The sequence below is a fragment of the Melospiza georgiana genome, chromosome 2, assembly GCF_028018845.1.
Source record: "Melospiza georgiana isolate bMelGeo1 chromosome 2, bMelGeo1.pri, whole genome shotgun sequence".
Taxonomy (NCBI): Eukaryota; Metazoa; Chordata; class Aves; order Passeriformes; family Passerellidae; genus Melospiza; species Melospiza georgiana.
In genome coordinates, this window is record NC_080431.1 from 82,053,085 (window position 1) to 82,077,908 (window position 24,824).

A 24,824-nucleotide genomic window follows, 5' to 3' on the forward strand; every position below is an offset into this window, starting at 1 on the left:
GAAAGGTTTCATCTTAAGGCTAGCTAAGAATAGAAAAGAGTGAATAACAAAGATCTGTGGCTCAAACAGAGTCCAAGCTGTCTGGTCTGTGGTTGGCCATTAATTGTAAACATTCAAGATGGCCCAATCAAAAAACCACCTGATTCATTCCACAGCAGCAGATAACTATTGTTTGCATTTTGTTTCTGAGGCCTCAGCTTCTCAGAAGGAGAAAAATCCCAAGAGAGGATTTTTAGTGAAAGGATGTCTGCGACACACTGTAATACACTTTTTCTTTCATAATTTATGTTCAACAAGCACAACAGAATGATAATTATTAGAAGTGAATGCTATATATTCAAAGTGCTTGAAGTGGGGAAATTCTTGGAAATCTTTGCCAGGTGTGATGTCTAAGCCATGGGTTTTTTTCCCCATCTCAAACTGTTCAGTACATCACTTAAAATCCATGTGTGGCAAATCTTGTGGCACAAGATAGGCCACAAGCAGCAAGCCCCAGGCCACTGCTGGGTTGCCAGTGGCTTTGTTGGTGTTGGGGAGTACACACAATCACAGACTATATGCAGGTGCTTAATTGAGGCACACAGGAACTAGGGGTATTAGCAACCCAAATCTAGCTCCGTGGTTTTGTTCAAAGTGCACATATTTGTACAATCTCACCTACAGCACTAATCACTGTAACAGCATTATCCACATTGCTTCTTTAGAGCTTATCCTGAGCTTGTATGAACATGTACGAATCTCACCTACAGTATCTTAGAAACTCTAAATACTGATCCCTGTTACTGTAAACATTCTAGTTTCTGTTATAAATAAGAAGCTTGACTAGGCCAATATTCAAGCAGCAATCAATTTATTATTTAATATGGTAAAGTAGGAGCAATACAGCGCTGGGTACAGTGGGGGAAGTTTTCCCTCCAACGGCGCACCAATAGTTGAGGCTTACAGGTATTTATAGGGGTACTCATATCATAAGCTTTCTCAGCAGTTTCCATTCAAAATTTTTACATCACAACTCTACACACTATTGTGATTTAGTTTTTCTCAGGATGTATCCCAAAAGGAGTATCCCCAGATGGTGGGGGTCCGGTATCCGAAAAAAGGAAGACGAATCCCATCTGGTGAAGTCCAGCTCCCCAGATGTGTGTCCACCTTTAATTGCAGAGACTATAAATCTCATAACAGTGATGTCCAGCTTCCTGTGGTCAAAACTATAAATCCTTGAGTTGATGTTCATCTTCCTTTCCCAAGCTGCTTTTCTCTGTTTTGTTAAGGTGTGAGATAAGCATGCTTCCTTTATATATATTCCAAAGCTATAGTTTCAAGGATACAAGCAATATTCTAAAATTATACTTCAAAAGGTTATCATTGCAAAACTCTTTAAGGCTTAACTACAAGCAAAGAGCAACATCCTTAAGGCTTTAATTCAAATGCTCCTAAATCAACTAAGGTTAATTGCGAACAAAAGATAGTTTCAAAGGCCTTCTTCCATGCTTTACTTTCCTCAGTTATTAGAATTTGTCTTTATAATTGTCCCATGGTCAGTTTCTACACATATCGCAATCACAAATACACACATTGCCAGTATGTAATTGACACGAAACACAGCTTTATATTTCACACTTGCTAAACTATCCCAATTACCAAGCATTCTTTTGGCCTAGTTATACGTGATTTTCAGAAACATTTAACCCTGTACTAACAGCTTCATGCAGGAATTTTGCAGAAATCCATGGCTATGAGGTGTTTGAGAGAATGCTGAAGATTCCTTCAAGGTGACAAAGGTGACTTGGGTGGGCAATACATGTGAAGGTGGGAGTGGAGGCTCCTCAGGCTGCTGCATGGACAGAGCAGCCCCCAGAGAAACACAACTATTTATGTAATTTCATTTATTTGTCTTCATTACTCCTGGATTATCTAACGCTGAAGCAATGATGCCTGCATATAGAACACTTACATTTTAACTGTACGGGGTCCAGCTCTGGTCCCGCAGCATGAGGAGGACATGGAACAGTTGGAGCAAGTCCAGAGGAGGCCAAGATGTTGATGAGAGAACCGGGGCACCTCCCGTGCGAGGACAGGCTGAGGAAATGGGCTCTGGTCATCCTGGAGAAGCGCCTGTGGAAACCTCCCAGCAAGCTTCCAGTACCTGAAGGGAAGCTGGAGAGGGACTCTTCGTCACTGTTGTGACAGGGCAAAAAGTAAACTGAAAGAGGGGAAATTTAGGCTGGATATTAGGGAGCAATTCTTTAACGCGAGGGTGAGGAGGCACTGGCGGCTAGGGGGTAACCATGGCCACGTTTAAGGCCGGGCTGGACGGGGCTTTGAGCAACCCGGTCAACTAGGAGGTATCCCTGGGGTTGGGACTATATAGTCGTTAAAATCCCCTCTAACACATGACATTCCGGGGTCCTATGGAACCGTGCTGGTCACTTCTCCGCCTCAGCAATGGCACCTCCCTCGCTGCGGCAGCGGGCGCTACTCCCATCGTGGCGCCCGGCTGCCCCCCCCCGCGGCCGGCGCGCTTTGGTACGGCCCGCGGGGCCGCGGTGCGCGCCGGGAGCGGGCCCGGCCGGCGGGCGGGGGTGCGGCCGTGATCCCGCGCTCCCGGCACATCCCGGCACTTCCCGGCACATCCCGGCACTTCCCGGCACATCCCGGCATTTCCCGGCACGTCCCGGCCCGACATGGCCCTCAACAAGTCCATGCACGCCCGCAACCGCTACAAGGACAAGCCCCCCGACTTCGCCTACCTGGCTGGCAAGTACCCCGAGTTCCAGCAGCACGTGCAGACCACCCTGGCGGGCAGGGTGAGGTACGGCCGGGCGGGATGGGGCGGGCGGGTGTCCCCGGTGTGTGTTCCCCCGGTGTGCGTCCCCTCGGTGTGCGTCCCCCCGGTGTGTGTTCCCCCGGTGTGCGTCCCCTCGGTGTGTCCCCTGGTGTGTCCGGCCCCGGGCAGCCCTGAGAGCTCCGCGTGTGCCTTTCAGCCTGAACTTCAAGGATCCCGAGGCCGTGAGGGCTCTGACGTGCACCCTGCTGAAGGAGGATTTCGGGCTGACCATCGACATCCCCGTGGAAAGGCTCATTCCCACCGTCCCCTTGAGGCTGAACTACATCCACTGGGTGGAGGATCTCATCGGCCACCGGGATGCTGACAAGCAGACCCTGAGACGAGGCATTGACATAGGTAAGGCTAAATGTTTAAATCCTTATCACCATCAGCGACAGTAGCGGGTACAATTTGTTGCACGGGAAAACGTCAGTTTTGAGGAACAGAGAGGTCTGAGGTGTGCTGGCTGTGGTGGGAGCACGCTGAGCTCCACAGGTGTTTGATGTGCCTGCTGGGTCGGCAGCGTTGCTCTGCACAAACGCAGGAACATCGTGGCACGCAATTATGTGGCTCTTCAGGGCCTCGAACTCACTTGAGTGCAGCTTTGTGTGCTGTGCTTCTAGAAATGCAGGCAAAAATTTCATTCTAAAGGATCTAAAAAGTGTTTCTCCTCAGTGTTCTAACTAGCCAATTGTGTCTTGCTGCTAATTTATTAATTTTTTTTTTTTTTGGATGTCTGTACCAGAGAGTTTGTGAGTTGCATAGCAATATATTTTAGTGCTCCAATGAGTGACATGTGCAAAGTGCATATTATATGGCTCTACGCAGATATTTACTATATGTATTTTGATGTATTGATTAGTAGTGCTGTATTAACATTTTAATTATATGATAAATATAGTCTTGTAGTTAAAAGGTAACTTTTGCAGTTAAAATAAGAACTATGTAAGTGGGATATTTTTGTTAAGAAAGGAATGAGGCACTCGTACCATATACCAGCCACAGGGCACCTAAATATTTAAGAGAAAAAGAATTTATTGCCCTCTTATCAGAAGAAATTAACTTCTTCCCACCTCGAAGGTGCTGTTAGGATTCAGAGGAAGAAGTTGATACTGACCAGACAGAATCCTGTGTTTGGATGGAATTTATGCATCATGTGTGACATGTATGAATATGCAACAGGCTGTTGTTTTTAAGGGTTAATCCTCTGTTAATGTGTGTGCTTTTTCGCACTCATGCTGCCCAGAAAAAAGTACCTGGACATCTGTAACTCTTTGTCTCTGTTGTCTCATATTGTCCTAATTCAAATTGTCCAAATTATTATTACTGAAATTGTATTACTATTTTTATAACCATTTTATTACTGTTAAACTTTTAACATTTTAAAAACAAGTGATTGGCGTTTTTCACATGACATTTTTTCCTGTTGTTTTAGGTGTACTGGACAAGTGAATGATCTGTCCTTTTTAAATATCAATTTTTATTTTAATTTATTTCAATGCAGTTATATATGTGAGCTGAATTGTAAAAGAGGCCAAATTAGAAACCAGGGCAAATGCTAGCTAAGCTGTGTTTTGGTTGTAGATGGTCAAAGATTTCTTCTTTATTGTTGAGAACAAAATGTCTTTTAAGTTGGACCAAGCATCAGCAGATGGATGATACTGTCTACTTTCAGTCTGGATTATTGGGTTATATCAGGATGATTTCTAGATTAGGCAGCAGATAAATAGAAACAGTAGAGGTGTGAATGTATGAAATGTAAACTGATGGCCATATTTTGGTTTTCATTGGAAATAAAAGAAAGGCTCCATAAGAGCTTCCACACACAAATAATAAAATTGGCATTTGGATTCCCAATCTTTGGTTATTCTGTATGAATTATTTAAAAGGCACTAGTGATAGTATATTTGAGTTTAGTTCACATCTTTTATTTTGTCAATAGAATCTTCCTTTACAGTTCCAGAGGCTTGATTTCAAAGACTGTTTTGTGCTGAAGAAAACTTAGAATGAAACGGCGAGAAGTTGGAATTTCCTTTGTAACCTGTTTTAATGCTTGACATAAAACTTTAAAGTTACTGAATTCCTCAAAACTGAGGTTCAGTATTCTCTGTTACTGTGTCAGATTTTATGTTTCTTGGCATCTGCTAGCATGACTTTTTGTAATGGGATTTTTTTGTTCTCCTGAAATTTGCTGACTTGCATTTTTAGCTGGAGTTGTGCTGGATACCAGGTTTGCATCATCACATGTGTGTCCACAGCAGCTTTCTTCTAGTAACTTTGAAATATCTTAGACAGCTTCTGTGCATTTGATATTAGCTTTCATTTTTGAAAATAATTTCTATGAACTTCATCATGGTAGGTGGCTGGGTAGGAGAGACAGATCCTCTAAGTCCTCCACATACTGCAAAATCTTCAGTTTGAGTTTGCATGAGCTTTGATGTTTCAGCTTTGGAAAAGCAGGAAGTCATCCAAGAGGGACTTGACAGAAGTGCTAGAAGTAACCCCTTGTTGTTGTGTACTGACAGATGAAGTTACCGATGGTTCAATAAGTCAGTGTAACAGATTGTGAATACAAGTCTAAACTCTGGTTTGGTGGTTGTGGGATATCTTTCCCTTTTCTTGTATCCATTCCCCTTAATCCTAAATTTGATTGTCATTGATAATTTGATGGTCATTGATCACCTAGGTATGCCATGATTATTTCGTGCTAGCATCCCTCACGTTTTTAGCAAGTTTTTATCTATCTGTCTCTCTTTTTGAATATCTTAATTGACACTTAGGTTTCTTTGATAGTTTTGGACATTAGAGAAAGGCAGTCTGATGGAACAGATTTTTTTTTGTGGTTATTGTATGCATCAAAGTAGATTATTTGTGATAGATGATAGAAAAATGCAGAAGAGAGATTTATTTGTGGTAGGGTTTTTGTTTCAGTAAAGCCAGAATGTATTTGGCTTTCTTTATATAAATTAACCAATATCATATAGAAGAAAAATAGCTTAAACCAAAGCTGATAGTTTACTAGAAGTTTATTACAGATTATTAAATTTTTTCTTTTATTAAAAGTGCATAGTGGACAATGGTATTTTTCAAGTTACAAAAATTAAGTTCATTAAAGAATTGAATAGCAGATGATCAATAATCAGATAATAATCAGCAGATGATTATAATAAATTTTCTTGAAGTTAGTTCTTTTTTGTGTAATAAGTACATAGTTAACAGTATAACACCAGTACTTATTATGCCCTTTTCATGGATTTTCACTTCTGCAGGGACAGGGGCATCCTGTATATACCCATTGCTTGGAGCGACTTTGAATGGCTGGTATTTCCTTGCCACAGAAGTGGATGACATGTGCTTCAATTATGCCAAGAAGAATGTGGAACAGAATAACTTGTCTGATCTTATAAAAGGTACAATGTAAGGAGGTATTTAGTAGCATATGAATGTTCTGGCATATTTTTGCCGTGTTCAGTGGAATATCAGAATGTGTATTCCTTCCAAGTATGTTTTTTACTCAATTATTTACTCAATTACTTTTACTGGAGCAAAATATTTACTGAAGTCAGTGCATGCTTAAGCCAAAAAGCTGCCTTGTCTAGCTTGGGATGTGTGGATAGAGAAATACTCTTCCTTACAAAAATCTGAAAGCTAAACTTCACCCTGGGGTGTTTTTCTCTCTGCATTGCTTGTCTCTTATAGAAGAATTTCATAGTGTTTGGGCTATTTCTGCTGGTAGGAGACCTGGAATGCTCCCCTTGGATAATTGCATGATGCTGCCACAAAGGTGTATCTTGTACAGAGAGTTCCTCATCCTCACTTCTTGAATGAAGTCCTGACACTGCCTGTGGTAGCAGAGGCGGCAGTATGCCAGACTTGGTCTGGGAATGAACTTGGAGAATTTTCTGAAGGAACACAGTGTAGTAAAAATCAGGTCCATTTATGAGCTCTGAATAAAAACTTTCAGAAGCATCCATTTGAACAACATGTCTTAATCTGTTGTCCATGTCAGTGTTGAAAATCCAGAACTTGATGTGGAGAACAATGAGAGTTTTCTGTCACTGCTGCCACTGATGTTTAGTGGTGTGATGGTGTTTCAATACGCTGGAAAAGCAGCTGGCAAAGGAACAGGCCTCATGTGGAGTTTTAGTGCTTGCAGTTGGAAAGGCTTAAAGCACATTTGTGGTTGTGCTGGAGAACTTGGCATAACTCAGGTAGTCCTTGTTGTTTTAAACAGATTCATGTGGCTCTGCTGCTGTGTATAAACATACAGGCTGTTTGTATGCTAATCCTTGACCTGAAGTCTTTATTTGCATGGTGATATTTGTTACATCTCTTTTGTAGAAAGCATTGTTTAGAAAGTACAGGTTTTATACAATGTATAATGTATATAGCATCTTAAATAAAATATGAAGTTCCTTACTGACCAAATTCACTTTTTCTAATAGTGGTTAAGGTACCACAGAAAACTCTTCTAATGGATGCACTGAAAGAGGAATCTGAGATAATTTATGATTTCTGCATGTGCAACCCCCCCTTTTTTGCCAACCAGTTGGAAGCTAAGGTAAGGTAACAAGCTGCATGTTATAGGTACTTCAGTAGTCAGTGAAAAGGCAGCATCAGTTTAACCTCTTGGCTTGGGCAAGGTTGAGTGCAAAATCCCAAATCATCATGAATAGTTGTTAAGTCTTCTCCCTCCTCATCACCTAGCCCCTAAGGGAAACTTAAGGAAAACTTCTGAAAACTTAACTGTTACCCCTCCTAAAGTGGAGAATGAGCTGTAGCATTCTTTCATAAGTTCTTACTGTCTTGGAAAATGAGTTTGGAAAGTAGACAGCTGGTAAATCTGAAATCAGATGCCTGCTGCATAACAGGCACCTCTGGAATTTAGCTTAACTGTATTTTTCATTTCCTTAGTCATGTAGATGGTATCATGCAGGTCATGCAATACCCACTGAATATAGTCAGAAATGTATAATGCAGGGCAGTAGAAAAGAAGGTTTAAGATTTAATTAAGCACTATAGATTGTTATTGCATAGGTGCACTTAGCATGTCTTACATGTATTGGAACCACATATTTCATATTAGCAGAATCCTGGTGTGACAAGTAGCTTACCTAGGTTTGAGATTGTGGGCAATTCACTCAGGTATGTTTATTTTCAATGGATCTTTGTTATCCATGGTTCTGATGGGGGGAGGATAAGTAGAGGTCGTGGTGCTTGCTTCCCCTAAAGATTAGGATAGGAAGCAGTGTACAAAGCAGCATAACATTTCATTAAATGTTCATGTCAAATGTTTTTGGTTTTTAATCCAGGGAGTTAATTCTCGAAATCCACGACGTCCCCCTCCCAGCTCTGTAAATACAGGAGGGATCACAGAAATCATGGCTGAGGGAGGAGAACTAGAATTTGTCAAAAGAATTATTCATGATAGTCTCCAACTTAAAAAGAGGTTACGGTAAGTGTTCTGTTCCAGTCAAAAAAACCCAAACTAACACCTTTTATCTTCATCTTTGGCAGAAGTCATGTAACAATGTTTTTTAGTATCTTTGGTCTAGTGATATCTGCTCAGTTTGTTTGATCACACTTCCACATCCATTGTTCCTGAACAGCAATTAGAAGTTATTGCTGGGGGTATTTAAAGACAGAAGACAAAAAATAGCCTGTAAAAGTGACATTTGTAGCTTGAAGCCAAATTAGCACATGTTCCTGATAAGAGACAGATCAGGGTTCATCCTTGAGGATTTTTGGGATGGAAGAGGCTTTATGATACTGCTTCGTTATCTGTTGATTACCTAAAAATGTCAATATTTTCCTGGCTGAATTTGGTAACTTGCAGCTTTGCCTGCTAAAGGATACTGTTGTACTGAATGCTATCTTGGGTGAGCAGAAGCTGCAAAAAAACCCATAGTGAGACTTTCTTTTGACCTTATTTTGAAATGGATGGCATGTCTTCAGTTTTCTGACTCTATCATCAGGCTTTCACTCTCCCAGTGTTGGTAACTGGGAAATCTTAAGTTTTGTACTTCAATATGTTATATTTATGAATAAACTTTTTTTGGATCCAGTCATCAAAAAATGTGAAAGATGGGGTTGTAAAGCTTGAATAATAATTTAGATGGAGAACAGAGCTTGATCTGCAATAATGTTTGGGAGATTCTGAAGATGTGGAGCTGGGTGGAAGGATAAGCTTCACTAGAAGTGGGAGAATAACTTTTTCCTTTTCTTTTCCTGATATTTTCCTCATAAAATATGGGTTACATGATAGAAACCTGGATAAGATATGAGTGACCACAAGTGATAGTCAGTATGTCTGCTTTTGAGCATGATTACTTGCCCATAGTTGGTTATTCTTTTTGTTTTGATTCATTCATTCAAAGAAAGTGGAGAAGTTGAAACAAATTCTTGCAAGGTGTAACATCTTCCCCACGACTGAAGTCACTCTTTGAAACAAGATTGCTTTTAGTTCATGTGTTGTTTCTAAAATACTCCTAATGTATTTCTTAAAAGCTCAAAAAGATTTCCCTTTCCAGTCTGTCTTTGGACCTTCTGTTCTGAATTTTGTTGTACTGTGTCCTAGTCACTCTGATTAAGTGTGTTTTGTTGTTGTTGTTGTTTTGGTATTTAATTTTGTAATGTGCTTTGCAGATGGTACAGTTGCATGTTGGGTAAGAAATGCAGTTTGGCACCACTGAAAGAAGAACTTCGAATCCAGGGGGTGAGTTTGCATGGAGTCCCTATATATTCTGCCTGTGTTCTATACAGAATATAGTATGTCTCAATGTGTGTGGGTAATTATTGTTGAATTATTTCATGGAGTTTTTATGACAGAAAGGAACTGCAGTTCCTTGTTAGGGAAACAACTGAGGTTTAACTGTTGTAGATTCAAAACTGACAGATATTTGGCAAATATTATCTCCAAAGTTTTGTCTTTAGCACATGTTGGAGTATGTCTTCAGTCTAGAAGATTCAGGGTTTCTGCTTTAAAATAGCTTAACAAGGCTGTAGTAAAGAAAAAAGAATAAAAAAAAAATCAAGGTTTCTAGTCTTTCTAGCAATTTGGTTTAAAGAAATAGTAACATGATTTAAGTGGCAGTCTTGCTTTGTTTGTGTTCAATTCTGGCACCAAGTAAAATTCTCATTAAAGAGGGCTGTGCAAAGGACTTTTGGATGGCTCTCTGGAAGAAGCATTCTCTTCACTAATTCCCATACAAAGAGAATAATTGTGAGATGTGTCCGTGTGTACAGTGGAAGGAAAGAGAATGCACGGTGAAATAAATTCCCAGAAAGGTGAACTACCAAAAGCAGATGCTGAGCTAGATACAAAATATCTGATTTCCCTACAAAATATCTGATTTCCCTTCTCTGTCCTTGTGCTGTTGCACCTCAGTCTTAGTAAAAGGAGAGAAATGAGGGAGGGCCCTAACGCCTCTGAGCCACGTCAGAAAGAACCTCCATTTGTATAATGAGAAAATATGCCTTGTTTGGAAATGTGTGCAGTAAAACAATGTTGTTCATTAATCTGAAATACTGTATTGCTTCTTTGCATAGGTCCCTAAAGTCACTCACACGGAATTCTGCCAGGGACGCACCATGAGATGGGCTCTGGCCTGGAGTTTCTATGATGATGTGCAAGTACCTGTAAGTAGCTTAATTCTGGTTTGCTTGTGATTTTCTCTGCCTCTTACTTAAAGAAGGGCCTAATGAGCTATAACTACTGTGATACAAACTGTTCTTCTTCAGACTGGAATATTGGATGTGCTGGGCTGTATGGACAGTGGAATTTCTTAGATGGCTGCCAGTCTGTTAGCAGTTGTGACATGTGATTCATGAGTGACCCCTGCTGAGGGTGGAAAAAGGAAGCCATTGTAGGAACTTCCTGTGGGTTTCAGTGAAAATAAGGATAATTTGTAACATACCTCATATTGTTTAGTAGTAATAAAAATATGCTAAGTTTGGGGCTGGATTTGAATTTAAACTTCCCTCTGAGAACTCAGTTTTAATTTAACATGTGGATTCTGTTACCAAATAGGTATGACCACGTCTAACTCAGACTTGCCTACATGAATGTAAGTGGAGCTTGTTCACCTTAAATGTGAGCCAGTTGCTTTTTTGGATCTGGATATTTGTATATTTGAATATAGGTATAGACAATAACAAATCTTAAGGAAGATGCAAGTAAACCTTCAGTGAAGTTGGATCAAAAGTGGATATTGGCAGCTGGCCTCTATTCCCAAGAGCAGCCACACTTTCTCAGCTCATGGAGAGCTCATAGTTTAAAGGAACAAATGAAGCTTTTTGCCTAATACCTGAAGATAAACTCCCTCTGTCCATCAGGCTAGTATAAAGTGCATGATCCTGTTAGCTGGTTTGAGTCTGAAACTCCTGGGGGTGAAATGGAGCACGTGCCAAATGAATGACTGCTTAGTGCCTTATGTTACACTCTTAATCCTCGTGTCTTATGGAATCACAGTCTTCTGAGTACAAAAGTCACCCCACTAATACTGCATAGCCTTGTAATTCTTTTCTTTCTTCTTCTAGTCACCTCCCTCTAAAAGAAGAAAACTAGAAAAACCACGAAAACCAATTACATTCATGGTTTTGGCTTCTACAGTCAAAGAGTTGTCTGTCAAAGCTGCAGCTATGGGCTGGGATGCTGTGGAAGCTATTGCTGTGGTTAGAGCCTGGGTGGAGAAGATTCTCACTGATCTGAAGGTACAGTATGAAGTATTAGATGTTAAAACAATGTCCTAATTGAAAGCACAGCATTGAGAGGATTGTATGAAATTCTGTTTTCTGCAATAGGTTCAGCATAAACGCGTTCCATGTGGAAAAGAGGAAATTAGCCTCTTTGTCACTGCTATTGAAAACTCCTGGATTCATCTGAGGAGAAAGAAACGAGAGAGAGTAAGGCAATTGCGAGAACTTCCTCGAGCTTCTGAAGATGTTCTGCAAGCAATGGAGGAGGAAAAGAACAGCCAGAAGAGCGTGAGCAACAACTCAGACTGTGAAAACCCCAAGGCTGAAGACTCTGAAATGGGGTTTATGGCACCTGATGAGGATGTCCAGATGACAGCAGGCGATGAGCAACCAGAGGAATCTGCTGCCAAAGAAGAGCGCAGTGATCCTGTGAAGGAAGAGGAGATGGAAGCAAAGCAGGGAGAAACATCGCTTGGGAAAGGTTCTGGTGATGTGAAGGAGGAACCTTGCCCTGCAGAGGAAGCTGCCAATTTGACAGTGGAAAAAGAGCCAGGCCCTAAAGAAACTAGTGGGGGGTTTCTCTTCAAGTGTTTAATGAATGTGAAGAAAGAAGGAAATGATGTAGTAGTGGAAATGCACTGGGTTGAAGGACAGAACAGAGACTTGATGAACCAGCTGTGCACGTACTTGCGGAACCAAATTCTTCGATTGGTTGCTAGTTAGCTCTTTTTCCTACTTGGGTAAAGTAGGTCTGTCCTCAGATTTTGTAAACTATTTTTAATGAATTAAAAATTTCAGATAGCAAAACCTGTCTTTTCCCCCTTAAAAAAAAGAAAGAAAGAAGAGTAGAATGAAGATAGATGTCTCCTTTAATATTTTAAATAGCTTTTTCAAAAAGGTAGGGAGGACATGAAGCGATGAGGCTGTAATAGATTTCATACTGCAATTGTAAAACTACATGTTGAAGTGAAACATGTTTATGCTGTGAACATTTTAAATATCAGCAATGCTTATTCTGGTCTTTTGCTGGCAGAATAGAAATATATATTGTTACTAAGTGGAAATCTTTACCGAGTTATTTTCTTGAATATTTTTTCAGTACTAATACAGGAAACGGTTAGTCTGCAGTGGGAATTGTTTCCTGCAGTGAGAGTCTTTAGCAGAGGATTTGTGTATGCCTCTCCTCCCTTTAATGTATCTAACTTTTGGCCAACAGAGTAGCAGCATAGATACATTCTCCTAGTGTCAATTCATTAAAATAATTGCTTTTGGGGAAAAGTATGTGTTGTATTTATCTGGTGTTTGGGCTCTGAAACACAGAACTTGAACAATGAAAGAAATTTTTTGAGCTGCTTGATTTAACGACGATTAAAATACGTTGACTCTTCCATTGGACCATCCTTTACACTTACTCAGATACAAATGTCTGAAATGACAGCAACATTCTTAAAGAATTTTCCTTCCATTTAATTTTAAGATTTAATGATGGAAATGAGAGCACATGCTCTTCTTCAAGGGCCAGAAATTTCTGCATGTGTGTTTGAGATGACGACCACTGGTCCTGCTTCATGTGAAGTCAGCCTCCTAAGCGGTGGTCCATTTCTCTGAAGAGAGATACAGAACATGAAGAGCTTTTCTGAGTGGAGTGTGGGTGTGGGTGTATGTGTGTGTTACCCGAAACAAAGCAGCAGTGTCCGGAAGGAAATTACTGTGTGTGTTCATATTCCTGCTTTCAGTGTTCACCCTTTGCTGTCCTTATTTTTGGAAAGATCAGTATGCTTTCCTCAGTTGAAATGAAAAGCAACTTAGGAAAACCTTGGTTTTTTTGATACAATGCTTCTTAACACTTCTGTGGGTGATGGACAAAGACATGCATTCTTTGGGTACTGCAGAATTTTCGTAGAACTGCTCCTCAGATTCACATTGCTGAGGAGAGGTAAAACCAGTCCTAGTCTTTTAGAATCTGAAACAGCTATTTTGGCGTCAGAGACATTAGAAACAGCAAACGAGGCTGTTTGTCCTCTGGGCCCTCTCCTGCAAGGTAAGCCTTGTTTGGTTGAAGCAGACCCTTCATTGAATTATCTCAGCCTTTCAGCGGTACAGCGCGCGTTACCGCACGCTCGGAGCGCTGCCTCGGCAGACGCCGGTGTTTTTACACAGACCGCCCCTACTCTGCGGGGCCCGCACGCCTCGGGCCTGCCGGGCTGCTCAGTTCCCTGCTCCGTCCGTTCCCGGTTCCCGAGGCCGCCCTCCCGCCGGCCGGGGCGGGGCCGGGTTTGAATGGCGCGGCGGGAAGATGGCGGCGGCACCGTTATCCTCCCCCCGAGCGGTGCCGCCGCAGCCTCGGCCGCGGCGCTCGGCGGCCGCAGCTCCCGCACACCGGGGCGGGCCGTGCCGCCCGGCCCCGCCGCTCCCCGCCGCGCTGTGCTGAGCCCCCCGCCCGGCCTCGACCTCTCCCTGCGCCGCAGCGGCTCGGCAGGTACCGGCGCGGAGAGCGCTGCCCTTCTCTCCCGTTCCCCTTCTTTCCCTCGCCGCCTCCCCTCGGTCGTGCAGCGCAGGGGGTCGGGCCGTGCTGGGCAAGGGGAGCGGGGCTGCCCGGGGCTGCGGGGCGCTGCTGGAAGCGGCCCGGGACCCTCCGAGCCTCTCCGGGGCGGGCGCGGGGCCCCGGCCCTGAGGGCGGCGCTGCTCGGGCCGCGCTTCGGCCCTTGCTTTCCTCATGGAAAAGCAAGGCTCGGCCGAGGGACCGGCTTGTGTTAGCGGGGTGGTGGTGGAAGCGTTTCCTACACCCCTCGCGGTGCAGTCGAGGAAGAAAATAAGAAAACGTGTGTCCTGTGCACAGGTCTGAGATGGGGGCATGCTGTGTGTGGTGCAACAGTGCGCCTTATTCTTGGCTTGGCCTCTAGGTGCTGCCATAATACAGCAATCGGTATCGTCCCTTCTCCTTGGTATACCAGGCTAGGTTTGTTTACCTACGTTGAGAAATCGATCAAAGAACACATAGAGAATACAGAAGAAGTATATTTCTGTATGCAATATACGAGATTTTGTATAAACATCTTGTGGCAAGGTGTCGTATCAAGTGCTCCTGCTGCCAGCCAGAGCCGCTTAAAGTGATGCTTCTAGATGCCATACATACATTTTACCAGCTTATTGTGCTCTTGAATCAAGAGAGAAATCAAGATGTATACAGCATCGAGATTGTATACAACATCTTAAATCAAGATATTTATAAAGCGTCTTGCAGTTTCATCTCTTTTGTGATTTTTCTGTAACTTTTTAAAGCATTTACATATCTCGGTCTCTTCTCCAGTCATGTCACATCTTCTCACTGATTAGACTCTGAAATATACAATTTTGTCGATTTCTGCAAATGGAACAGAGCAAGGAAATTTACACATTTCCACAGTCAGCTCCCCAAAGACAATTCAGTAAGCAGCACTCTTGTGTTTAACTGGCCCCACACTCTGGAATGATTTTCCTTCTGAGAAATCTAATACCTCATGCTTTTAACCAACAATTTGTATCTTCCTAATTTGATTGTTTCTTAGTAAATAAAATTTGATTGTTTTAGTAAATAAAAAAGTTAATTTCATAGGTTTACTTCTGTACATAGATCGCTAAGCCACAAGTTTCCAAACACATCTTCAGTTCTAATCTAAAGATATTCTCCAAACAGCCGAATCACCTGATCCATTACTCATTCCATCTTTTACATAAAATTTGTTGGTTTGAACACTAGGGAAAAAGCTTGAGGTCCCATCACATGGGGTTTTTTATGTTTCTGAATCTTAACTCTTGCCTTATTAGTCACTGTATTTGATTTGCATAGCTTTCTGTGAGAAGCCACCAGAAATTTCCCCTATGTTGGACAGAGCCAATGCTGCCACTGGCCAAGGCCATCAGCAATGGCAGTAGCATCTCTAGGATAATGTATTTCAGAAGAGGGAAAAAAGCCTGTGCAATGGCACCTTCAGCTGGAGGAGTGAGAATATGGGGTGGAAGCAGCCTGCAGACACCAAGGTCAGTGAGGACAGAGTGGGAGGAGGTCCTTCAGGTGCCAGAGCAGACATTTGCCTGCAGCTTGTGGTGAAGACCATGGTGAGGCAGGCTGTCACCCACCTGCAGCCCATGGTGGAGCAGAGATCCACCTGCAGCTTGTGGAGAACCCTGTGCTGGAGTGAGTGGATGCCCAAAGGAGGCTGTGGCCCTGTGGGAAGCCCACATTGAAGCAGGCTCCTGGCAGGACCTGTGGAGAGAGGAGCCCACGCTGGAGCAGGTTTGCTGGCAGGACTTGTGACCCCATGGGGGACATGAACTGGAGCAGTTCATGAAGAACTGTGGGAAGGACTCATGTTGGAGAAGTTAATGGAGACTGTCTCCTGTGGGAGGGAGCCCACACTGGAGCAGGAGTGTGGAGGAGTGTGAGGAGCTCCTCTTTGAGGAGGAAGGAGCAGCAGAGCCAATGTGTGATGAACTGACTGCAACTCCCATTCCCTGTCCCCTTGTGCTGCTGTGGGAAAGGAAGTAGAAAAAATTGTGAGTACAGTTGAGCCTGAAAAGAAGGGAAGAGTAGGGGGGTAGGTGGTTTTAAGATTTTGCTTTATTTCTCGTTATCCTACTCTGGTTTGATTAGTAATAAATTCATTCTCTCCGAGTCAAGTGTTTTGCCTGTGGTGGTAGTTGATGGGTGGTCTTTCCCTGTCCTTTTCTTCACTCATGAACCTTTCACTGTATTTTGTCTCTCCTGTCCTGTTGAGGAGGGGAATGACTTTGGGTAGCACCTGGTGTCCCGCCAGGGTCAACCCACCACAGTCACAGTTTAGGATGGACAATTCTGGTCTCCTCTGAATTCCCCTTGGGAAGTCTGCCCTGCTTTGTAGCATATTTCTGTTTATGCACCCAATGGTGCATAAATTTTTGTTTAGTATTTTATGGTACTTTGATTACACAAAGTGAAGCAAAGCTGTGTAGAGGAGACTGATCATGCAGCAGTGACAGCCTAGATTGGGGTTAACCTCAAGGCAGCAGTTGAAGTTTTTAGTGTGATGGGAGAAGAAATGCTGGCTGCTTATGCAGACTGGTATTATTCATCTAGCCTGCCCTTATGCTGTCAACAATGGTGGGAAGTTTCTTTTAGAATTTTTTGAATGTACCAGTAGAAGAACGGGTGCAGTAGAGGCAGTACACACAATTACTTGGTTTTCATCTCAATTTCTTTCACAAAATGCTTTTGCTGGAACTATATACATTTATGGGTGATAGGGGAGGCATTCCTGTGCCTCAGAAACCTGGATGGGACAAAAAGCTTGAGTTTTCTTAATGGCTTGGAAAAACAGAGGAGAAGGAGAGGGAGGAGGCAGTGTCTGTAGTCAGCACAAAGTTGTTTAGGGTTACTAAGACAAGAAATAATCAGCAAGGAACTTAATTAAGCCAGAGGAACTGGCAGTATTGTGAAGATGCTATCAGTGTTAATAAACTGAAATATGACACACTGTACAGAGTATCTTGGGCTGCTTGTTTGCTTTAGGTTGTGGTTTTCATTCATCTGTAAAACAAAAAACACTGGGCAGTTCTGTAATCAGTGAGAATTAATGAAATTTCAGTACCAGTAACTTCCTAAAAGGGGAATGGTGTGGGTAAGGACAAGATGGCAAATACATTGCAGTGCCATTACATCAATCAGTGCTGAAACTCTCCCTGACTATGTATTTGATAATGGCTGCTCTGTCTCAAAAGCAAATACCAGGGCAAGAGTTTGGTGAAGAAATTAATTGAATGTGGAAAATCTTACAGGAGGAAAAATTGAAAAAAAGATGTCAGAAGATAAGAAAAATGGTGAACCATCCACACAAAATATTGTAAAGTATAGGGCAGATAGTTTATTGCCTTTTATTGTAATACAGGAGTTTGTAGAGAAGTTTGACATTTGGGTGTATAACCTAAATGACCTCAGATGCAAAGATGATACTTGACTTTTTAAATTTTATTTTTATTTTCTCCTTCCAAAGGGCAATATCAGCAGGTAAATGTTCCTGAAGACCAAGCAGACAAGCTGCTCCTTGCAAGCTGGGATCTTCCCAAAGCAGTTCTGGAGAAATACCACAGCCTGGGAGTAGTGCAGATGTTTGAGTGGCAAGCAGAATGCCTGATGCTTGGACAAGTTCTGGAGGGAAAGAACCTCGTTTACTCAGGTATGCAAACACCTGACAAAACCAGTGACCCCTAACTTTTCCACTGCCATTTACAAGGACTTACTGGTGCTGGGACATTTGGATCTGACGGGTAGAAAGGTCAAGATTATCTTCTGGAGACATCTTAAGATCTGTCCCATTTCTGTACCTCAAACTTGACTTAATGATCTCCTTTCCAGATGTGAAGAGAGACTTTTTGCCTCATTTTCTCTTAAAGTTCCTTTTGAAATTGATAATTAGGAGTCAGCTAATGGTGACTCTTTTATTACAGACTGTCAGCTAGGAACTGAATGATACCAACAATTGAAGATATACATACTTCTGAGAATGTTATTTGCTATTAGCTTTTTTTCAGTCCATTTGTCATTTTTCATCACATATTGTGTGTGGGGTGTGTGTGCAGGAGGGGAAGTAATGCAAAAGGAGAAGGAGGAATGGTGGACTAGAAATCTGTAGGAAATGGCAGTTGGTTGTCCACCCTTCATGGGAAAAAGGTTCTAGAGCAGCACTGAGAGGATGAAGAACTTGGAGGAGAGGTGGGTGATTTTAGGCTTCCTGACTCTTTATAGGGATGACTGCAAATGTGGTTGTGGGTGAGAGACATCAACTGAAGAGTCCCACCCAAAGTTCTCCAGTAACTGCTTTCTATGCTAGATTTGTGATGCTTTTGGATTTACTTTTTAAACTTTAAAAATTAATTAATCCCCCCCCCACCCCTTTTCTTTTCAAGCTCCTACCAGTGCTGGAAAGACTCTGGTCGCAGAATTGCTGATTTTGAAGCGAGTCCTGGAGACTCGTAAGAAAGCTCTTCTCATCCTTCCCTTTGTCTCTGTGGCTAAGGAGAAGAAATGTTACCTGCAGGTAAGAAGCATTCAAGGAGGGTGAATTTATGGGTAGTAGTTGTTGGGTCATGTTTTTTAAACAGAAATGCAAAAGCATGGATTTTGAGGGGGAAAAAATTGCTGAGTTTTTTCAAAAAGAAGTTGTAGATAATTTAAAATTTACTGGAGATAAAAAAATGAAATCTTTAGCCAAAAAGATAAACTTAGAAAAATTTTACGGGGTCAATTCAAACATTTTATTTCAGCTTTGACTTTTAAAACATTACTTGCATTTATTCACCAATTTGATAATAAACAAAATTTAAATGAAGTCTCTGATGAAAGATCATGTTAGGAAAAGTACAAAGAGAAGGTGTAAATGCTATCTTAGGGATAAAAGTATATTTTAGCTTTCCTTGGGATATTTCACCATAATTTTGTGCATTTGATTTCACTTTGACTTTGCTTTTTTTTTTTTTTTCTGCCAGAATATGGTTATGTCTTGGCTTCCTCATCCCAGCTATTTAACAAATGAAATTACAGTGGGAACACTCTTCAAGACATAAATATTTTTTCTTGAAAGATTTCCATATCAAACATTGTTGTCATTAGCTAATGACAATGGCTAAAAGCAAATCCAAACCCAGCAGACATTTTTGCATTTTTGTTATAGTTTCTAGCAGTTATGACAGTTTGGTTGTTCATTAACTGAGATTGTTATCTTAACTTTACAAATTGCTAGGAGATCCTACAAACAAAGTGCAAAAGCTACTTTGAAGTGCTTGATAATGGAGACACATTTTTGCTTTAATCTTGTAAAACTGGAGGACTATCAGTGCTCTGCTCTGCTACTCCTGGCATGAGGTTTGGCCACAGCTGCACATGCTTGAACTCAAAGGGTGACCTACTTGTGAGGTGCAAATATTTGTTATCTTTTGTTAATGCCATGTGGGATATGTCAAAGCTTTGGCACTGCAGTAAGGACACCTGGAAGAGCAGAATTTACTGTTTCTTGGCTTTCAGTGTGAGATGTGTCATCACTGTGTTTGGAGTTCCATTTTGGCTTTTGCCCAGGATTTCTCAAGAGGAAGGTGTCTTTTTACATAAGCCACTGATATCATAAACTGTTGCACTGTGTATTCCCTAACATTTTTGATATTAGATCTTCTTATACATAGCAGGGGTCCTCATCTTTTACTCAGTTATGTACACTGTCTTGCAACGTGTGCTCTGTGGCTTCTGCTTTGGAAATAAAAAATGACAGTGGGGAGAAGTGTCACTAACTGGCTGGGATATGGCTTTAATCCAATTAGTTGGCATTAAAAGTACCAGAAATTGTAGCTGTAGAGTGCAGGCTTTTATGTGATTCCAGCAGGTAATGGTCAGAAGTTCAGAGTTGTAACCTTGGCATGATGTTCTTTCCTTGGAAAACAGGCCCTGTTTCAGGAGGTGGATGTGAGAGTTGAAGGCTACATGGGAAGCATGGCTCCTGCTGGATGTTTCTCTGCTCTGGATGTTGCTGTCTGCACCATTGAGAAAGCCAATGGACTAATCAATAGGCTCATAGAAGAAAACAAAATGGACTCACTGGGTAAAATACTACAGCTTGGCCATTGTGGGGTTTACATATTCTGAGTGCATGTGAAATCATGGGATGCTTCAAATTTTCTGAGTTCTGTAGGTGACAGACATACCATACAGGAATATGCAGTGATTTTCTTCTTCCAGAGAACCTTTTATTTGGATTTAGGAGGACAGGCAGCACTGTCCCATGTAGCTCAGCAGCTGGGATGAGTAGGTAGAAGCTGCAGGCTTTAGCTTGTCTCAAATGGATGGCAAGCTGCATTTAACAATGATTCCCATTGCTGGGAACTGTTCTCTAATTAATAAAACTGAATCAAAGTTCTGAGATATGTTTGAGTTCAGGAATATGTTATGTTCGTTTGTTTTAGACAGAGATTGTGGAATCTAAGATCTGTCTTCATTTAGCTTGAGGAAGAGAAGGAATTACATTCTGTGCTCATCTGGATCCAGATAAGCAGAATGAATACACAGTGCTCCTCTGGGTAGGCATTTTGACTGGGAAGGCTGTGCCATTCATTTCTGTCTTGTTTGCTCCAAACCCCTCTGTCTTTGTAACATTGGCTCCTGGGTCACTGTGGCCCTGATGGCCACTAGATAATGAAAGTATTCATTAAGTATTGGGGATAAGACAAAAGCTGAAGAAGCCCAGTGTTTCCATGTACACTCAAGAGAGATGTACTTTCCTGTTCTAATCAGAAGTTTGTTATTCTCATTTTTTTCTCTGCTCCAGAAAGCTGTACCCAGTTATGTTTTACACAGTAATCCTTCCTTCACTCAGTCCTGTAACATAGCTGGGTGATATTTTAAGAATATAAAAATAGATGAGGATCGAACTGCTCTGAGACCTCCACCTTTGAAACTGCTGTTCTGTGTGCATCTGGTATCATCATATTCTGCTGCATTGTGTACCAGAAGAGCTTTTTAGAGAGAAAATGGGAAATAAAACCTTGTAGGTTTTTTCAGAGTGTGAGATCATGGGATAACACATTCACACCTGGATCTATAGGGGCTGAATCACCATGAATGCTTTAGAGACTGCCAGTGGGCTGGAAGATGAGTGCGTGACTGTTATGCAGCATTTTAAACTCATTCAAATGAAGGCTCCTGCAGTCCAGCTCAATTCTTGAATGTATATCTTTATCTCTTCACTTGGAAGAAAACCTGTTATTTATTTTAATATATGGCTACTTGGTTTAAGGTTTTTGCTTGTTTAAGCTAGGGTTAGTGTGATCCTATGTCACCACACTGTGCAAGCTGTACTGCCACCACAAGGCAGACAGTGGGGTCAGGATAAGCAGCTTTCTGTTGACTTGTGTGCCTTGGAAGCATACTCAGAATATTAAAATATATTGTTTAATGATATCATCTTTCAGAAGCTAAAAATACACCAAATCCCTCAGGTTGGAACCTCCATTTCATCCCTACATGTTGTTGCACTTTAAAAGATTAATGTGCTTGAAAAGAGTAATTTAAATGTAAGCAGCCAAGTGACTACAAGATTTGAGTTTGAGGATGTGTTCTCAATACCAATTCCTCCTTAAAGCACCATGTTTTTCTTTCACCATTTGAAAATATCTCTGCTGCAAACCTCCATTTCCCTTATGCCCCATTATGGCCATGTAATAGAAGTAAAGGTAAAACACTTATTTTTTCTTTATATACTTCTCTGACATTAATTTAAAAATTAAATTTGATTTTTAAAAGTTATCATTATGTAGGAAATGGACAAGTTTTCTGTTTGGAGGCAAATTTTCATAGAAGCTGTAAAATATGGGTATGAACTGAAAATGCCAGTTTAGCTGGCACCCAAAGGAAGCTTGTCTGAAACTGCAAGATTGTACCTTGTCTTCTAATTAATTCTAAATTTAGACCAGTTTGTAACAAGGGTGTTTTATCTTTTGAGATGAGTTATTGGGAGATGACTGCAATCCTGGCTGGATTCCATCTCAAGCTCGAGCTGTTCCTTTTACTGATGTCAACCCCATGCTGATAGCTCACGTTGCCTTTGGAAATTGTTGAGAGAAACTCAAATCCTCTGCCTGCCAGAGCTCTCTTTGCTGTATGAAGCAGTTAAAAGCAATGTTGTGTTGCTAATTATTATATAAGGTGTCACTTTAGAACATCCCGGTACATGGGAGATGATATTCCTCTTGTTCAGCCTCTTGACACTGATGCTAAAGAAATTTTTAGGATATTTCTGCTGCTTTCTCAGTGTGTAATCTGGGAATGGATTTGTAATGTGCTGTTATGATATTTGTTTCTTAATTTAAACTTGAAATTAAAATGTTACTAGTTGAATTACATTTAAAAAAAATCAAGTCCTTCCTACTTTTCATTCAAAAATTTTTAGTTTTATACAGGATGGGGAATTAAAACAACCTAGTTATTCTACAGTAAACATGTCTGGTAGCTCTCAGGTACTTTTTAGTAGGTTTTTTTCAGCTGTCTTCCAGGGATACATCTAATTTGCAGACAGAAATAGCAGACTGAGTGTAGCCTCATTTCAGTACCTCTGTGGTATGATGACGGTTTGAAGTGACTTGCATGGATTTTACTTTGGTAGGTATCTGATTAAACTGTCCTGTCTCAGCTCTGGGAGAGTTCAGGTAGATTGTTGTATGGGGAAACAGGAAGAAGCCTTTTCTGGTAGCTGAACAAACATGAATTTGGTGGCCAATGAATTGCCAATGAATTATTTACAAGCAAGCACAGAATAAAGGAAGTAGAGGAAGACAGAGGAGCTGGATGGGTGGGAGTTTGTAAAAGAGGCTGATGAAGCAGTGCAGCACTCTTTTCTAACTTAAGTGGCTTGAAAGAGAAGGAGGGAGAAAACAGACGGAGAGAGAAGGAACATATGTAGGAAGGAGAGAAAAAAAAGAGAAGGAAAAATAGCATTGAGACAGATAATGTAAGGTCACATTTGCCCTTAAGCTCCTGCTATTTTAGCCGTACCAGAAAGATATTACATAGCTGCACCAGGGAGGAAAAAAATTCCACAGCAGCAGAGCTAATGAAGTGTGCTGTCCTCTGTGCCCTGCTCTTTTTTTGCTTTAACCTTCCTTTATCCTATTCCATCTCCCTGGGACCCTGTCAGCTGGCCAGAAAAGGTACATGCTGCTGCTGGGATGTGTGCAGGAGGTGCTCTGGGTGCCTGAGTGGTTGTGGCTCTGTGTTTTCTCCTCAGGGAACACTCTAGTCTGGTCTGTTGTCTCCAGCTGCTGACATTCAGAAGCCTTTTTAGACATTAGTCTTTTAGATATTTCTACACACCTTAAAAATTCGATGGAGGTGGTTAATAGATTAAAATGTCATTTGAAGGAGGTAGGAGGGCAACAAAGCTGTCACATAGGATTTTTTTTCATTAGAAAGCCAAAGCTAAGTAGTAGAGCTCGTTCAGGTTTGGTTAATGAAGAGCAATTTAATAGGAAGCAAACTCTGCCAGTGTAACTACATCTGCTCTTGTTTTTTTTTCTGACACAACTGCATTAGTAAAAAATGATGTTTTTAACTAAGACAGTGATGTCAACAAAATTTTTTGCTAACTCATTTGAGTGCTGGAATTTTCCTTTCCAGATACTCTGAAGCCTGAGGGTTTTTGCTTGCAAGGAAGGTACAGTATAGATGCTGCAATACTGTTTTGTGTGGTGTCTAGACTAACAACTCAACCAATTCATTTTTATTTTTTAAAAGCTGATTGTGTCTATGTGTGGTTGTGGTGGGTATTAAACCTCATGACATCAGTCATGATTTGTCTCTCTCAGTGGCAGAAGGAAGCCATCGTGGTGTTGGTAAGCATAGATGGATTTGTGAATTTAAATTTCTGTTCATCATGTGGAATGGGAAAGGATTGAGGCTATTTGCTCTTAGTTTGGAGGTTTTTCAGATATGACCTGAGTGCTCCTCTTTATCAGGAGTGGTTGTTGTGGACGAGTTGCACATGCTGGGAGACCCTCATCGAGGATATCTGCTGGAACTCCTCCTGACCAAAGTGAGATATGTTACAGAGAGGGTAGCAAAAAGGTGAGTAGACTGAGATATTTGTCTTTTATTGCTAAATAATTGATGACTCTTATTCTCTGTGTGAATGGAAACTTGGGTTAGCTCCAACGTTTTTATAAGAGCAATGACCTAGACTATTTTGTTTATTAAGATCTCATCACAGCACTTTTCAGGAACCTGCCATTGTAGTTAAACCCTCTTTTCCACATGGTTTTCAATTTGTGTGCTACCATTGTGTGCTATCCTCTCAGGAAAAGAAGTAAGGCTGAAGCTTTCATTTACTTCTTTAGCCTTTTTTTTTTTAACTTTGGATGTTTTAAAAACAGTTTTGCTAGCAGATTTGCCCTGCCTAATTTTTCAGTGCTTCATGGAGTGGTGTAATTATCCTACTGGAATGCTCTGGTGTGATGGAAGAGTGGGCAGGCTGTTAACTTGTGCATGGTGAATTGATCAGAAGGCTTAGAGGAAATGTCAGGAGTCTGCTTGGTTAGCACTGCTCAGGGTGAGCTCTGCTTTTGCTTATAACATGTGATAGCCTAGTGGTTGCATGTTTTCTTGCCTTTAGCAGAATTGATTTCACTCTTTAGGGGAATAGATAAGATGTTTGAGAAGACCTCTAGAAACTTTTAAGAATTCAGTATCTAGATCCTCAGCACCAAGCTGTCCAGCTGCTCCGTATTGCCCAAACACAGAAAAAAGGAAATG

The 24,824-nt window shown here is 41.4% G+C and overlaps 2 protein-coding genes across 2 annotated transcripts in view; both read left to right on the forward strand.

Annotated features, from left to right (window-relative positions):
• Nucleotides 1-2,624: 2,624 nt before the first annotated feature.
• On the forward strand, nucleotides 2,625-12,802 carry METTL16 (methyltransferase 16, RNA N6-adenosine). Its single transcript, XM_058018845.1, has 9 exons — nucleotides 2,625-2,812; nucleotides 2,985-3,184; nucleotides 6,097-6,237; nucleotides 7,273-7,388; nucleotides 8,140-8,282; nucleotides 9,473-9,542; nucleotides 10,376-10,465; nucleotides 11,366-11,539; nucleotides 11,630-12,802. Exons 1-9 carry the CDS (start codon nucleotides 2,685-2,687, stop codon nucleotides 12,245-12,247), a joined length of 1,680 nt encoding a protein of 559 aa, XP_057874828.1. The 5' UTR covers nucleotides 2,625-2,684; the 3' UTR covers nucleotides 12,248-12,802.
• A 1,576-nt stretch (nucleotides 12,803-14,378) lies between these two features.
• Nucleotides 14,379-24,824, forward strand: part of POLQ (DNA polymerase theta) — a 52,202-nt gene continuing 41,756 nt past the window's right edge. Inside the window, 5 exon segments of the mRNA XM_058045564.1 lie at nucleotides 14,379-14,469; nucleotides 17,533-17,715; nucleotides 18,446-18,576; nucleotides 19,971-20,127; nucleotides 24,032-24,140. Of these exon segments, the coding sequence (XP_057901547.1) occupies nucleotides 14,379-14,469; nucleotides 17,533-17,715; nucleotides 18,446-18,576; nucleotides 19,971-20,127; nucleotides 24,032-24,140 (671 nt within the window).